The sequence below is a fragment of the Pygocentrus nattereri genome, chromosome 6 (genome assembly GCF_015220715.1).
Source record: "Pygocentrus nattereri isolate fPygNat1 chromosome 6, fPygNat1.pri, whole genome shotgun sequence".
Lineage (NCBI taxonomy): Eukaryota > Metazoa > Chordata > Actinopteri > Characiformes > Serrasalmidae > Pygocentrus > Pygocentrus nattereri.
In genome coordinates, this window is record NC_051216.1 from 19,012,842 (window position 1) to 19,027,163 (window position 14,322).

The window sequence follows — 14,322 nt, forward strand, 5'->3', positions numbered from 1 at the left end:
AGCATATTATGTCCACTTTAATATCTTTCACTGGGGTAAAATTCCCACCAGAATAAGAAATAAATTTGTGATTAATGGTGATTAACTACACAAATTCAAGTGCTTATTATTTTTTGTAATTTCTTGACAACCCTAGTTTTAACTAAAGTAGCTAATGTCAGAAAATAGTCACTTAGCAGGCAATAAAAACATAAACATATGCTTGAAGGTTTAATTAGTAGTCACAGCTAATGGCTGGGTCCTCAGGGTGGAGGCAGAGTTTCTTTAGCTCATTTAAAAAACAATTGAAGATGACAGTTAGGGCAAAGTAAGTTCCTTGTGTATGCTGGTAACGCTCTTTCCTTACTTTCTCCACTGAACTTGAGGCCGCTGAACTCATCAGGGATGAAGTGTTCTAGTGGCTGGGAGCTGCTCTGTTTGGACTGGCTTTCAGAACTAAATCTTTGAAATAGAACTGGGCTTTCTTCTAATTGTTTTATGAGCTAAAACACATTTATTTGACTATGTAATAGGTGTTTAAAATTTAAAAAGTGAAGTAAAAGTATTTTAATACAAATGAACTTATAAACTGGGATATGATGAAACAATTCTGTAATATTTCAAACTCCATTTTAATCAGATGTGTTAATATTTCCTATTGATAGAGTTAAATTCTGTCTGTATAAAGCATATTAATGTTCAAACTTACAAACTAGTATTATTTGAAATGCTTTTCCAGTTATGGAGGATGCAGGCATGAGTGGGCAGGGGGAAACTGGATAATTGAAAATATAAAAGAAAAGGAGAAACAGGTGTCAAGGTTGTGCAGCTGGACAGAGATGTGAGCAAGGTCAGAGGACATGAAGCCACTGATGTAGAGAGACACCAGGCCAGGAAGGACAGACTTCTACAAAAGCAAGACAGGAAATACTGAAGATTTCGTGGAAGCTTCCAAAACCCGCAATGTTGCAAGAAAAATGAGAGACAAGAAAGAGAGAATGTAGTATACTGTACTGGTTGGCATCAGCAGAAGTTGGGTGAGTGTTCTATACTAACAGTAAACATTCTCCTATTTAAATGAATTAACTTACAAGTAATTAATTAAAGTACAAGTAAATGTAGCTTTGATGATAAGGGAATTTAAAAAATAGAATTAGGACCAAAAGCTCAAGTACTCAGGTAAACTGGAGTACATCTAGCATCTGTCAGCGTTGGAACTGAAGTTTGTTGGGTGCTGTTCATCTCATTTTGGGATGCTTTTGGTCTAAAATAAAATGCTAAAGGTGGAAAGTGAAAAGTGTGAGCAAAATCAAAACAGCCCAGGAGCTGAACCAACAGAGCAGAATGAAAATAAACCCAAAAAGGAAAATTAACAGAGTTGAAAGAGAAATTGAGTACAAAGTAAATTACTTTCCTTATAAGTGAGATTGAGTACACTTGAGTAATAGTAAAAGTATTATCATTGGAAAATACTTAAAGGAGTAAAAATACATAAAAATAATGTGCAAGAAAACATAACAGAGTTGAACATTCCTACCCACTCCTGAAAATCTGGCACCCTAGGTTAAAAATCAAACTCTTAATTGTTATAAAAGTTAAAGCCAAAAGGGAATTCTTTACACCGTGAACTGAGAAACAATGTGTGTGAATGCATGAAGTGCAAAATTATACTTTGTGTCTGTCTTTGACATTTGCTGTGAGGGTCATGCTAGAAAAAGTGCAAGATTCCTGCTATATTATGGAATCTAGCTTGTAATCAAAAAAGATGATATATAATTAATACAGCTGTATTTTGGGTTTAGTGGGAACACTGCACTAGTACAAACTTTAAAATGTTCTAGAATCTGATTGAATGTTTAGAGTAAGTGTGTTTCTGACTGAGAGTTTAGCGTGAGTGTGTTTCTGACTGAGTGTTAAGAGTGAGAATGTTTGTGATTGCGTGTTTAGAGTGAATGTTTCTGATTAAGTGTGTAGCGTGTGTTTCGGACTGAATATTCAGAGTGAGCGTGTTTCTAATTGAGTGTTTAAAGTAAGTGTATTTCTGACTGCATATTAAGAGTGAACGTATTTCTGAGTGAGTGTTTAGAGTGAGTGTTTTTCTGATTGAGTGTTTAGAGTGAGTGTGTTTCTGATTGAGTGTTTAGAGTGAGTGTGTTTCTGATTGAGTGTTTAGAGTGAGTGTGTTTCTGATTGAGAGTTTAGAGTGAGTGTTTTTCTGATTGAGTGTTTAGAGTGAGTGTGTTTCTGATTGAGTGTTTAGAGTGAGTGTGTTTCTGATTGAATGTTTAGAGTGAGTGTGTTTCTGATTGAGTGTTTAGAGTGAATCTGTTTCTGATTGAGTGTTTAGAGTGAGTGTTTTTCTGATTGAGTGTTTAGAGTGAATGTTTTTCTGATTGAGTGTTTAGAGTGAGCGTGTTTCTGATTGAGTGTTTAGAGTGAGTGTTTTTCTGATTGAGTGTTTAGAGTGAGCGTGTTTCTGATTGAGTGTTTAGAGTGAGTGTGTTTCTGATTGAGTGTTTAGAGTGAGTGTTTCTCTGATTGAGTGTATAGAGTGAGCATGTTTCTGATTGAGTGTTTAGAGTGAGTGTTTCTCTGATTGAGTGTTTAGAGTGAGTGTTTTTCTGATTGAGTGTTTAGAGTGAGTGTGTTTCTGACTGAGTGTTTAGAGTGAGGGTGTTTCTGATTGAGTGTTTAGAGTGAGTGTGTTTCTGATTGAGTGTTTAGAGTGAGTGTGTTTCTGATTGAGAGTTTAGAGTGAGTGATTTTCTGATTGAGTGTTTAGAGTGAGTGTTTTTCTGATCGAGTGTTTAGAATGAGTGTTTTTCTGATCGAGTGTTTAGAGTGAGTGTGTTTCTGATTGAGTGTTTAGAGTGAGTGTTTTTCTGATTGAGTGTTTAGAGTGAGTGTTTCTCTGATTGAGTGTTTAGAGTGAGTGTGTTTCTGACTGAGTGTTTAGAGTAAGCGTGATTCTGACTGAGTGTTTAGAGTGAGTGTTTCTCTGATTGACTGTTTAGAGTAAGTGTTTTTCTGATTGAGTGTTTAGAGTGAATATTTTTCTGATTGAGTGTTTAGAGTGAGTGTTTTTCTGATTGAGTGTTTAGAGTGAGTGTGTTTCTGATTGAGTGTTTAGAGTGAGTGTGTTTCTGATTGAGTGTTTAGAGTGAGTGTTTCTCTGATTGAGTGTTTAGAGTGAGCGTGTTTCTGACTGAGTGTTTAGAGTGAGTGTTTCTCTGATTGAGTGTTTAGAGTGAGTGTTTCTCTGATTGAGTGATTAGAGTGTGTTTCTGATTGAGTGTTTAGAGTGAGTGTTTTTTTGATTGAGTGTTTAGAGTGAGCGTGTTTCTGATTGAGTGTTTAGAGTGAGTGTTTTTCTGATTGAGTGTTTAGAGTGAGCGTGTTTCTGATTGAGTGTTTAGAGTGAGTGTGTTTCTGATTGAGTGTTTAGAGTGAGTGTGTTTCTGATTGAGTGTTTAGAGTGAGTGTTTCTCTGATTGAGTGTATAGAGTGAGTGTTTCTCTGATTGAGTGTTTAGAGTGAGTGTTTTTCTGATTGAGTGTTTAGAGTGAGTGTGTTTCTGATTGAGTGTTTAGAGTGAGTGTGTTTCTGATTGAGTGTTTAGAGTGAGTGTTTCTCTGATTGAGTGTTTAGAGTGAGTGTGTTTCTGATTGAGTGTTTAGAGTGAGTGTGTTTCTGATTGAGTGTTTAGAGTGAGCGTGTTTCTGTTTGAGTGTTTAGAGTGAGTGTTTCTCTGATTGAGTGTTTAGAGTGAGTGTTTCTCTGATTGAGTGTTTAGAGTGAGCATGTTTCTGATTGAGTGTTTAGAGTGAGTGTTTCTCTGATTGAGTGTTTAGAGTGAGTGTTTTTCTGATTGAGTGTTTAGGGTGAGTGTTTTTCTGATTGAGTGTTTAGAGTGAGTGTGTTTCTGATTGAGTGTTTAGGGTGAGTGTTTTTCTGATTGAGTGTTTAGAGTGAGTGTGTTTCTGATTGAGTGTTTAGAGTGAGTGTGTTTCTGATTGAGTGTTTAGAGTGAGTGTTTCTCTGATTGAGTGTTTAGAGTGAGTGTGTTTCTGATTGAGTGTTTAGAGTGAGTGTGTTTCTGATTGAGTGTTTAGAGTGAGTGTTTTTCTGATTGAGTGTTTAGAGTGAGTGTGTTTCTGATTGAGTGTTTAGAGTGAGTGTGTTTCTGATTGAGTGTTTAGAGTGAATCTGTTTCTGATTGAGTGTTTAGAGTGAGTGTGTTTCTGATTGAGTGTTTAGAGTGAATCTGTTTCTGATTGAGTGTTTAGAGTGAGTGTGTTTCTGATTGAGTGTTTAGAGTGAGTGTGTTTCTGATTGAGTGTTTAGAGTGAGTGTGTTTCTGATTGAGTGTTTAGAGTGAGCGTGTTTCTGATTGAGTGTTTAGAGTGAGCGTGTTTCTGATTGAGTGTTTAGAGTGAGTGTGTTTCTGATTGAGTGTTTAGAGTGAGCGTGTTTCTGATTGAGTGTTTAGAGTGAGCGTGTTTCTGATTGAGTGTTTAGAGTGAGTGTTTCTCTGATTGAGTGTTTAGAGTGAGTGTTTTTCTGATTGAGTGTTTAGGGTGAGTGTTTTTCTGATTGAGTGTTTAGAGTGAGTGTGTTTCTGATTGAGTGTTTAGAGTGAGTGTGTTTCTGACTGAGTGTTTAGAGTGAGTGTTTCTCTGATTGAGTGTTTAGAGTGAGCATGTTTCTGATTGAGTGTTTAGAGTGAGTGTTTCTCTGATTGAGTGTTTAGAGTGAGTGTTTTTCTGATTGAGTGTTTAGGGTGAGTGTTTTTCTGATTGAGTGTTTAGAGTGAGTGTGTTTCTGATTGAGTGTTTAGAGTGAGTGTGTTTCTGATTGAGTGTTTAGAGTGAGTGTTTCTCTGATTGAGTGTTTAGAGTGAGTGTGTTTCTGATTGAGTGTTTAGAGTGAGTGTGTTTCTGATTGAGTGTTTAGAGTGAGTGTTTTTCTGATTGAGTGTTTAGAGTGAGTGTGTTTCTGATTGAGTGTTTAGAGTGAGTGTGTTTCTGATTGAGTGTTTAGAGTGAATCTGTTTCTGATTGAGTGTTTAGAGTGAGTGTGTTTCTGATTGAGTGTTTAGAGTGAATCTGTTTCTGATTGAGTGTTTAGAGTGAGTGTGTTTCTGATTGAGTGTTTAGAGTGAGTGTGTTTCTGTTTGAGTGTTTAGAGTGAGCATGTTTCTGATTGAGTGTTTAGAATGAATCTGTTTCTGATTGAGTGTTTAGAGTGAGCGTGTTTCTGATTGAGTGTTTAGAGTGAGTGTGTTTCTGATTGAGTGTTTAGAGTGAGTGTTTCTGATTGAGTGTTTAGAGTGAGTGTGTTTCTGATTGAGTGTTTAGAGTGAGTGTGTTTCTGATTGAGTGTTTAGAGTGAGTGTGTTTCTGATTGAGTGTTTAGAGTGAGCGTGTTTCTGATTGAGTGTTTAGAGTGAGCGTGTTTCTGATTGAGTGTTTAGAGTGAGCGTGTTTCTGATTGAGTGTTTAGAGTGAGCGTGTTTCTGATTGAGTGTTTAGAGTGAGCGTGTTTCTGATTGAGTGTTTAGAGTGAGCGTGTTTCTGATTGAGTGTTTAGAGTGAGCGTGTTTCTGATTGAGTGTTTAGAGTGAGTGTGTTTCTGATTGAGTGTTTAGAGTGAGCGTGTTTCTGATTGAGTGTTTAGAGTGAGTGTGTTTCTGATTGAGTGTTTAGAGTGAGCGTGTTTCTGATTGAGTGTTTAGAGTGAGCGTGTTTCTGATTGAGTGTTTAGAGTGAGCGTGTTTCTGATTGAGTGTTTAGAATGAGCGTGTTTCTGATTGAGTGTTTAGAATGAGCGTGTTTCTGATTGAGTGTTTAGTGTAAGTTTGTTTCTGACTGAGTGTTTAGAGTGTGTGCGTTCCTTTGAGCATTGAGTGTGGGTTTGTGGGAGAGTGTGTGTTTTGATTGTTAATTTGTGGGAGAGTGTATGTTTTGAGTGTGAGTTTGTGGGAGAGTGTGTTTTTCTGTTTCTGAGTGTTTAGTATGTGAATGTGTGTGTTTCTCTGACTGAGTGTTAGAGTCTGTTTGTATATATGTGTTCAGTACTCAAGCTGCCACCCACCTCTCAGTGCTGCAGATGCGGGGGCTCACATTAGAGCTGTGAGATAGCGCTACTTTTGAACTCTAGTACTTTTCATTTCAAGCAGCAAGCACAACCACCACTGCTAAGGTTAGCCCAGAGTCTGAGACAATGTAAACAGTGAGTGTGTGCATCTTTGTTTACAGGACACACATTAGCTTGGTTCTTTGTTACCAGGTGGTTGGGTAACTTGTGTGTAGTGTGGTCACCATCTACAGCTTAACTCATTCTTGAAATCATTTCAATGCAATATTGACAACTACTGAATGTTCAAAACAATGTGTTGAAATTTAACACTGAATTGCTGATACGCCCCTCTTCTGAGTGTCTCTCATTTACAGTCTTTCATGGAAGCTGTTCAAATAAAGAGCTCAAACAAAAAGCTCAGAAAGAATAAAGTACCTTACAAGAGCAGACTTTTGAAAAATTCCTAAAATAATAGTATTCCTAAAATAATATTAGCTTATCATAGACATCAGTGGTTTTGGTAACCTGAATAGAAAAAGAGTGAAAATTTTCCACACACCAGTGTAGAGGCATTGCAGCGTTGCACAGCAGATTAGACAGAGTACTTCAAGTTCAAGTCCAGGATAAGTTTACATTTTACATTCTAACTTTCTTTACTCATTTGGTTTTAATTGAATACATTTTTTCACAAATTAATGTTGATAAAGAGATTTATCACATTTGATATCAGCTAACTTACTTCATAAACTTGTTTTTAATGCTAAAATGGAAAGTGTGAGGCTGAAACAGGCTTCCTGTTCACTAATTAACTGTTGTACCTTTTAAGGTGGAATGCAACATTTGAGCAAGAAGCTAACTTCAGCTTCATCTTCTCTGTGCAAATTTGAAACCTTGACCGACAGTGGTCTGGCTTTGGGTATAAGTCAGTGCTGTAATGGAGAAATGATGTGGCAGTGCTGGAATTAGCTTACTTATTCTGGCAGTGGGAAAACTTTTTTCCATTTAAAACAAATTTTCAGGTTATTTGGATGCAGTGTGATGTTCAGGTATGCGGTTATGTTAGGCCACGGGTGCTCAGTCCAGGTCCTTGAGATCTATCACCAGCACACTGAGTTCAGATCCAACACACCGGACTCTAATTGTCAGTTGTTCCTGAAGGCCTTTATTGCCTAAATCAGGTGCATTAGATCAGAGCTGGAGCTAAACTCTACAGGGCGGTAGATCTCCAGGGCCAGAATTGAGTATCCCTGTGTCAGGCATTCACTCTGGTGATTCAGTCTGAACCTAATCCTTATCTGCCACATCTGTAGAGTCAACATACACATCTGTAGAGTTGACTCAAAACACACACACACAGTGCCACGAACTAAATATAATGTTAAAGAAAACCAGAGTAAATACACAATATCATTTTAAAGTAAATATTTCATTTATGCATAGGAACTGTTATCCAACAGCAAGTGTAAAAACATAACTTTGCCTCTTAGTTCCTCCATTAACCAATTACACAAATGAACAGTGGGGAAAAAAAGTATTTAGTCAGTCACCAATTGTGCAAGTTCTCCCACTTAAAAAGATGAGAGAGGCCTGTAATTGACATCATAGGTAGACCTCAACTATGAGAGACAAAATGAGGAAAAAAAATTTCAGAAAATCACATTGTCTGATTTTTAAAGAATTTATTTGCAAATAATGGTGGAAAATAAGTATTTGGTCAATAACAAAAGTTCATCTCAATACTTTGTTATATATCCTTTGTTGGCAATGACAGAGGCCAAATGTTTTCTGTAAGTCTTTACAAGGTTGGCACACACCGTTGCTGGTATGTTGGCCCATTCCTCCATGCAGATCTCCTCTAGAGCAGTGATGTTTTGGGGCTGTCGGTGGGCAACACGGACTCCAAAGTTTTTCTATGTGGTTGAGATCTGGAGACTGGCTAGGCCACTCAAGGACCTTGAAATGCTTCTTACGAAGCCACTCCTTTGTTGCCCTGGCAGTGTGTTTGGGATCATTGTCATGCTGAAAGACCCAGCCACATTTCATCTTCAATGCCCTTGCTGATGGAAGGAGGTTTGCACTCAAAATCTCACAATACATGGCCCCATTCATTCTTTCATGTACATGGCCCAGTCGTCCTGGTCCCTTTGCAGAGAAACAGCCCCAAAGCATGAAGTTGCCACCCCCATGCTTCACAGTTGGTATGGTGTTCTTTGGATGCAACTCAGCGTTCACTCTCCTCCAAACACGACGATTTGTGTTAGTACCAAACAGTTCTACTTTGGTTTCATCTGACCATATGACATTCTCCCAGTACTCTTCCGGAACATCCAAATGCTCTCTAGCAAACTTCAGATGCGCTCAGATATGTACTGGCTTAAGCAGGGGGACACATCTGGCACTGCAAGATCTTTACTGTTACTGACAGTAGACTTTGTAACGTTGGTCACAGCTTTCTACAGGTCATTCACTAGGTCCCCCCGTGTGGTTCTGGGATTTGTGCTCACCGTTCTTGTGATCATTTTGACCCGACGGGCTGAGTACTTGCGTGGAGCCCCTGATTGAGGGAGATTAGCAGTGGTCTTGTAGGTCTTCCATTTTCTGATTATTGCTCCCACAGTAGATTTCTTCACAACAAGCTGCTTGCCTATCGCAGATTCAGTCTTCCCAGCCTGGTGCGGGTCTACAATCTTGTTTCTGGTGTCCTTCATCAGCTCTTTGGTCTTCACCATAGTGGAGTTTGGAGTTTGACTGTATGAGGTTGTGGGCAGGTGTCTTTTATACAGATAACAAGGTCAAACAGGTGCCGTTAATACAGGTAATGAGTGGAGGACAGAGGAGCCTCTTAAAGAAGAAGTTACAGGTCTGTGACAGCCAGAAATCTTGCTTGTTTGTAGGTGACCAAATACTTATTTTCCACCATTATTTGCAAATAAATTCTTTAAAAATCAGACAATGTGATATTCTGAATTTTTTTTTTCTCATTTTGTCTCTCAAAGTTGAGGTCTACCTATGATGTCAATTACAGGCCTCTCTCATCTTTTTAAGTGGGAGAACTTGCACAATTGGTGACTAAATACTTTTTTTCCCCACTGTAGTTGATAATTGTGATCCATTAAACTGGACATACCCAGGATTGATTAAGGTCAGCTCTGTTAAATCTAAACATCATTTAAAAAGAACCATTGCAGCAATGTGAAGAAGCCTAAAAGGTTTCTTTACATTGCCATGGTACACATGGCATCTCATAAGGTCAGCATTCCACCTTTAGAAAGACACTGGGCAAAATTTGTATTCAAAGGAGAAGCTGCAAGACAAAAAACTGCTGCTAACTAAGAGGCACAAGAACCACAAGAGCAAGTCTAGACGGCCCAAAGGAAATAAAATTACAGTTTTGAAGTAGCCTAGTCAAGTCCTGATTTGAACCCCACTGAGATGCAGTGGCAGGACGTTAAACAGCTGGGTTCATATCTGAATTGATTCCTCTGCCAAAATTTCTCCACAATGGTGTGAAAGACTGATCTCCAGTATTGAAAGGGTTTGGTTGCAGTTTTCACTGCTAAATGTGATTCAATGGGTGACATAAGCAGGGGTGCTTTAACCTGATTGTGGGTTCTTGGCCTACAGGTGATCACTGGCCCTATGGGTGTAATTAAAAAAATCGACAAAATCAGTATAATTCAACATGACATAACCAAGTCTTAGTTTTTTAATGAAGGTGATTCTAACTTTAAAGACAATCTGCGTCAGAATTGATGTTTTGAATAAATACAGCCCATCAGCAGTTACAGATATGAAATATATACATTTAAAGATAATCATGTGTGAGTGTTTGTTGATGGATGGATAAAATAGCCAATCAAAGGCCCTTCAAAAGCCACTTCATTGGATATGAGTGTTGCAAAACTTTTTCCTTCATTAAATGAGATGATCAGCTTTTTATCTTCATGTACTCCATTACATTTTGTATTTGGTATAAGGATCTGAAAACTGGTATGACAAATATGCAAACACAGAGGAAATCAGGTTGGGCAAATACTTTTTCACAGCACTGTCAGTGTATTTTAAGTCTGTCCTGTTCTGTTACTAAGTACAGACAAAAGTGTTGATATTATTAATATGGAGCAGATACAGTGAATAGGTTGAAACATACTGAAGTATTTCTTCAGAGGCCCATATCGTGAAAAGATGTTTCTTTCTTGGAATTAAAAAAGATGTAATATGCAAACATTGTTCAAGTTTAAGAACATATCTTTCACTCTCTAGTCCATAGTCCATATATGGAAACTAAGCTGCTGAAACAACCCATTCTGAATGCACTGTTTCTGTCATGTCAACAAAACCAACACATAAATCCGCCAATTCAGCCTACAGCCTACCCCACTGAAGTTATAAGGAGTATTTCAGCCTCAGCTGCTTTTAAAAGAAAGCGCAATACATAGCAGCCAATCAGACAGAGTCAATTTGCATAAATCGCTCTCACTGGCTAAAAAAACAGCCTGTTTAATACTTAGGGATACGTAGAGGTTGTAAAAATTGTAAAATGACTTACTTTTTGTGCATAAAACCGCACAAATAAAAGAGCAATGCACTGATAGGCTCTTTAGGGAACTAAAGGCTGATCTACAGGATTTCTCTAAAGAACGCTTTATTTTTAAGAGTGCAAATCACTCTGCAGAGGAGTCTTTAAACACTATATATACACACTCTGCTCACAAATCTGCAGTTTTTATGTTTCTGACAACTTTGTCTCAGGAAGCCCAAGTCACTCCAGCTCATCCATCCTGTTGACTGTGGTGCAGAGAGAGGGGGACCCGGGGGCGAGCAGAGCACAGGCTCAGGCGACACAGCTGAACTGAGCTGGGTACATTACGCATCTGATTCACTCCTCGCGCCTCACTCCCCTGTTCCAGACCACACTGGAGGAGAGTGCTCGTGGATGCTTTGCGCCGCTTTTCTTCTCCCAGCGCTGTTTTTGGTGCGGATTACAGCTGCTGTAGATACTACTGGGCTCGCGCTTTGGGAACAGATCGGCTGCTGCATTTCCATTCAAAGATGAACCAAACAGCGACCGTCTCTCAAGTCAAGTGCCAGTCCTCTAAAACCATAAAGGTGAGCCTGTTGTGTTTACCTTTGGGCGTATTTTCCCTTTTCTTTTGCACTGAAAGAGCTACAGTTTCCTGCGGTGTTAACGTTTGGGTGGATGAAGTTTGGCTCGCGCCAACTTGCCAGATGATGAAGAATAGTTTAGCGCAGAGGAGCGCAGCCCTGTGCCGTGGCGCGGTCCAACAGGCGCGAGCTTTACTCGCATTTGTGGAGTGCATAGCTTTCAGACAGACTCGCTATGGCAGTCTGCTGCAGGCTGCTTCTCTTCTACATGAACATGCTAAAAGGAGAGGCCATATGGGGACGCCAGTAATGCTTGAAACTCGCGCGTGCATGTCGAGCAAGAAGAGTACCGTTATGCGCCGTTTATCCTAAGTACTCAATGCATCAGGGCGTGTTGTAATTCCGAGCACGTCGAATGCAGCGGTGACGGGAGCGCGCCTGCGTTCGCGCGTGTGCGCGCACACCGTCCCGTTGCACTGCGTTAAGCAGAGCCACTGACAGCGCGCGTTGGGGACAGACACGGTGAAAGAAGCCCTGCTCCCTCGTCCGCCGCTCGCGCTCACCGCGAGTTTGCAACTTGCTGTCACCCTCGTTCATCATCCACTCCCGCTGAAAACGAACCCGTCAGTCTTTCAGCGCCCACTCAAGTGTGGGCTCCCCTGCTCTCCACGCTCAGCGTGTTAGAGGGCTGATTTATGTAAAGCGGGGCAATGTGGACAGAGGTGCTGGCGCTGTGCATCTTCATCTGCTTCATATTCAAGATGAGCTATAATATGAGAGGACCGCCGTGGTGGATGGCGCTCAGCACTCCGCTGGTTTCTAATAGCCTCTGTTATTGCAGTCTGGCATTCGTCTGTAGTACGACAGCAAGTAGGACCCGCACTCTGTTTAAAATGAGATTTTCTAAAGGGTGAACAGAGGCATGGCTGATTTAAGCGTGCGCAATTGAGGGAAATATCACTGGAGGCTCAGTGATAACTACTGGACCATTCAGTCCAGCCAAAGAAAAGAGCAAGTGATTTACTGTAGACTTTCATGTCTTAATCACCTCCATGCTCATTAATGCTATGGTCAACCAACGTGACCAAAAAAGGCCTATAGAGCCAGTTACCCAGACCCAGATCAAGCCTAGACTATAGAAGATTTATAGTGGTGGTGCATCATTAGCTACAGCTGGGCTGCACCATGGCATGATAACATTATGATAAATGAAATCACAATAAGCTGACCATGATCCCATCGTGGGAATTAACAATACTTCCATAAAGGCTAGAAAACAGATGAACGAATAAACACGTTTTGTTGCTGTGCCATACCTGTGTTTGATTGTTTGGTGAGTCTAGAATGTTCTCTCTCCATTCACTCTACATCATTTGGCTTGTCAGTTCTTTTTATGGACCTTGCGCTTATTTATGCTCTCTGGAATTAATCATGCTGAGCCACTGCCTATCTAATAGAAAAAAAGGTTTAAAAAAAACGGTTCCTAAGTGGCATAGCTGTCGTAAGGTTTTGCACTGTTGTCAAGAAGATCGCAAGCTAGAATGCTGGCCATGCAAGTCCAAGAGAGTATAATTGGTCCTGCTTAACTAGATGTAGTAGTTTTTGATAGCAATTTTAATACTACTGGTAGTCACCGCTGGTGCATTTTGTCTGTTCTGGCTGAAAAAGCCCCAGAGAGCCAAATGTCATGGCACATACTACGCATAATGTAAATGCCTTCAAGAATTATAGCATTAGATTTTTGTCATATTGCCTATACTTACCACTAGAACTACAAATTAGTCCAAGGTCAGGCTGTGAAAAAAGCCTCTGCACCCTTAAAAAAAAGCTTCTTCATGTGTTCTTTAGTAAAGGCAATGATTAGTGATGGCAATGATGGAACCACAACAAAGATTTCTTAATGTGAAAGCTTAAATGGTCCTTTGCCTAGATAAATGGTTCTTCTCTACAACAGAGAAGCTGTTGTAGATGGTTCTTTACAAATATACACCAAAATGAGTTAAACTATTACAAGCCAAAAAAACCTTTTTATAGTACAGCTTAGCGTAAAGTCCACTGAACAGAGAGATGTGAGAGGGTTAACTGACTGGTCAGTAAGGGGTCTGATCAGCCTGTTGTTCACAGTTTAGAGTGGCCTCTTGATCTGATAAGCACTTCTCCTGATTGCTGCAGTCATACAACACTGTCAGCTTTATTAGACCTGTTAGGCCTTCGGCCCACTGATCTGAGAGCTGTAGTTGATACGTAAAGGTCAGCTATGACAGAAGGTCAATCCATGAAGCGCTCAGTCCAATTATAGTGAGCAAGGGATCCATCATCAGCCTACCACAATGCATTCTTTCTTATGCACTCGCTCACTCATGCACACACACATACGCTGTCCACCACACAATTGGGCTGTTCTGCATGTGCGATTCACGTTACCTATAGGCACTGAGTGAGTTGGGGATCGAGTGCTTATAATGGAAAATCAGGTTACATGAGATCCACTATGACTGGCAAGATGAACGCATGCAGGCATACTGTACAGCAGACGTGCTGCATTTTCCTTGCATTCACATGTGGCATATTTCATAGTTCAACTTGAAATCTTTAGTAAAGACATGTAGCAAAGTTTAAGGCTTATACGAGTCGTCAACAAATTAAAAGTAAATAAGGGATGGTTTGCTTGGCTGAGAAAAATATTAGGCTCGTTCACCAACCATTTCTAAGAAGAAATTCCTTCTTAAAACCCACTTAGTTTTCACAAAGCTTCTGACGTTCACCTGTGTGGTTTAAGAACATGAATCTGATGTAGAGTTTTTCTTAGGTCTTTCCTCAAAAACAAAAACAAAAACTCAGGAATATATTAATGAATGAGGATCATTAATCCAATTTTGGCAAGTTAAAGATCCTCTTAATCACAGCTGGAGTAAGACAGGTGTAAAGCACAATTTCTAATCTACATGCCTGAATGTGTCAGGCACATTTTTATCACCCTGGAGCTAAAAGATGTGAGAGGAATTCACTGGGCTCTCAGCTGCAGAGAGGACTCAGCGGACTGTAATATTACACTATGCAAGCTGATCCAGTCACACTGGCATAGTTTACACATTTCTGAAGCTAGTAAAGGCTCCGCCAGAAGTCAGATGTCAATGAATTTAGATTATACAGAAGATG

General features: G+C 39.8%; 1 protein-coding gene across 1 annotated transcript in view; it reads left to right on the plus strand.

Moving 5' to 3' along the window:
* Positions 1-10,818: 10,818 nt before the first annotated feature.
* Positions 10,819-14,322, plus strand: part of LOC108424244 (inactive dipeptidyl peptidase 10-like) — a 126,817-nt gene continuing 123,313 nt past the window's right edge. Inside the window, exon 1 of the mRNA XM_037539285.1 lies at positions 10,819-11,166. Coding sequence (XP_037395182.1) covers positions 11,110-11,166 — 57 coding nt within the window. The 5' untranslated portion in view covers positions 10,819-11,109. The remainder of the gene's footprint in view (positions 11,167-14,322) is intronic.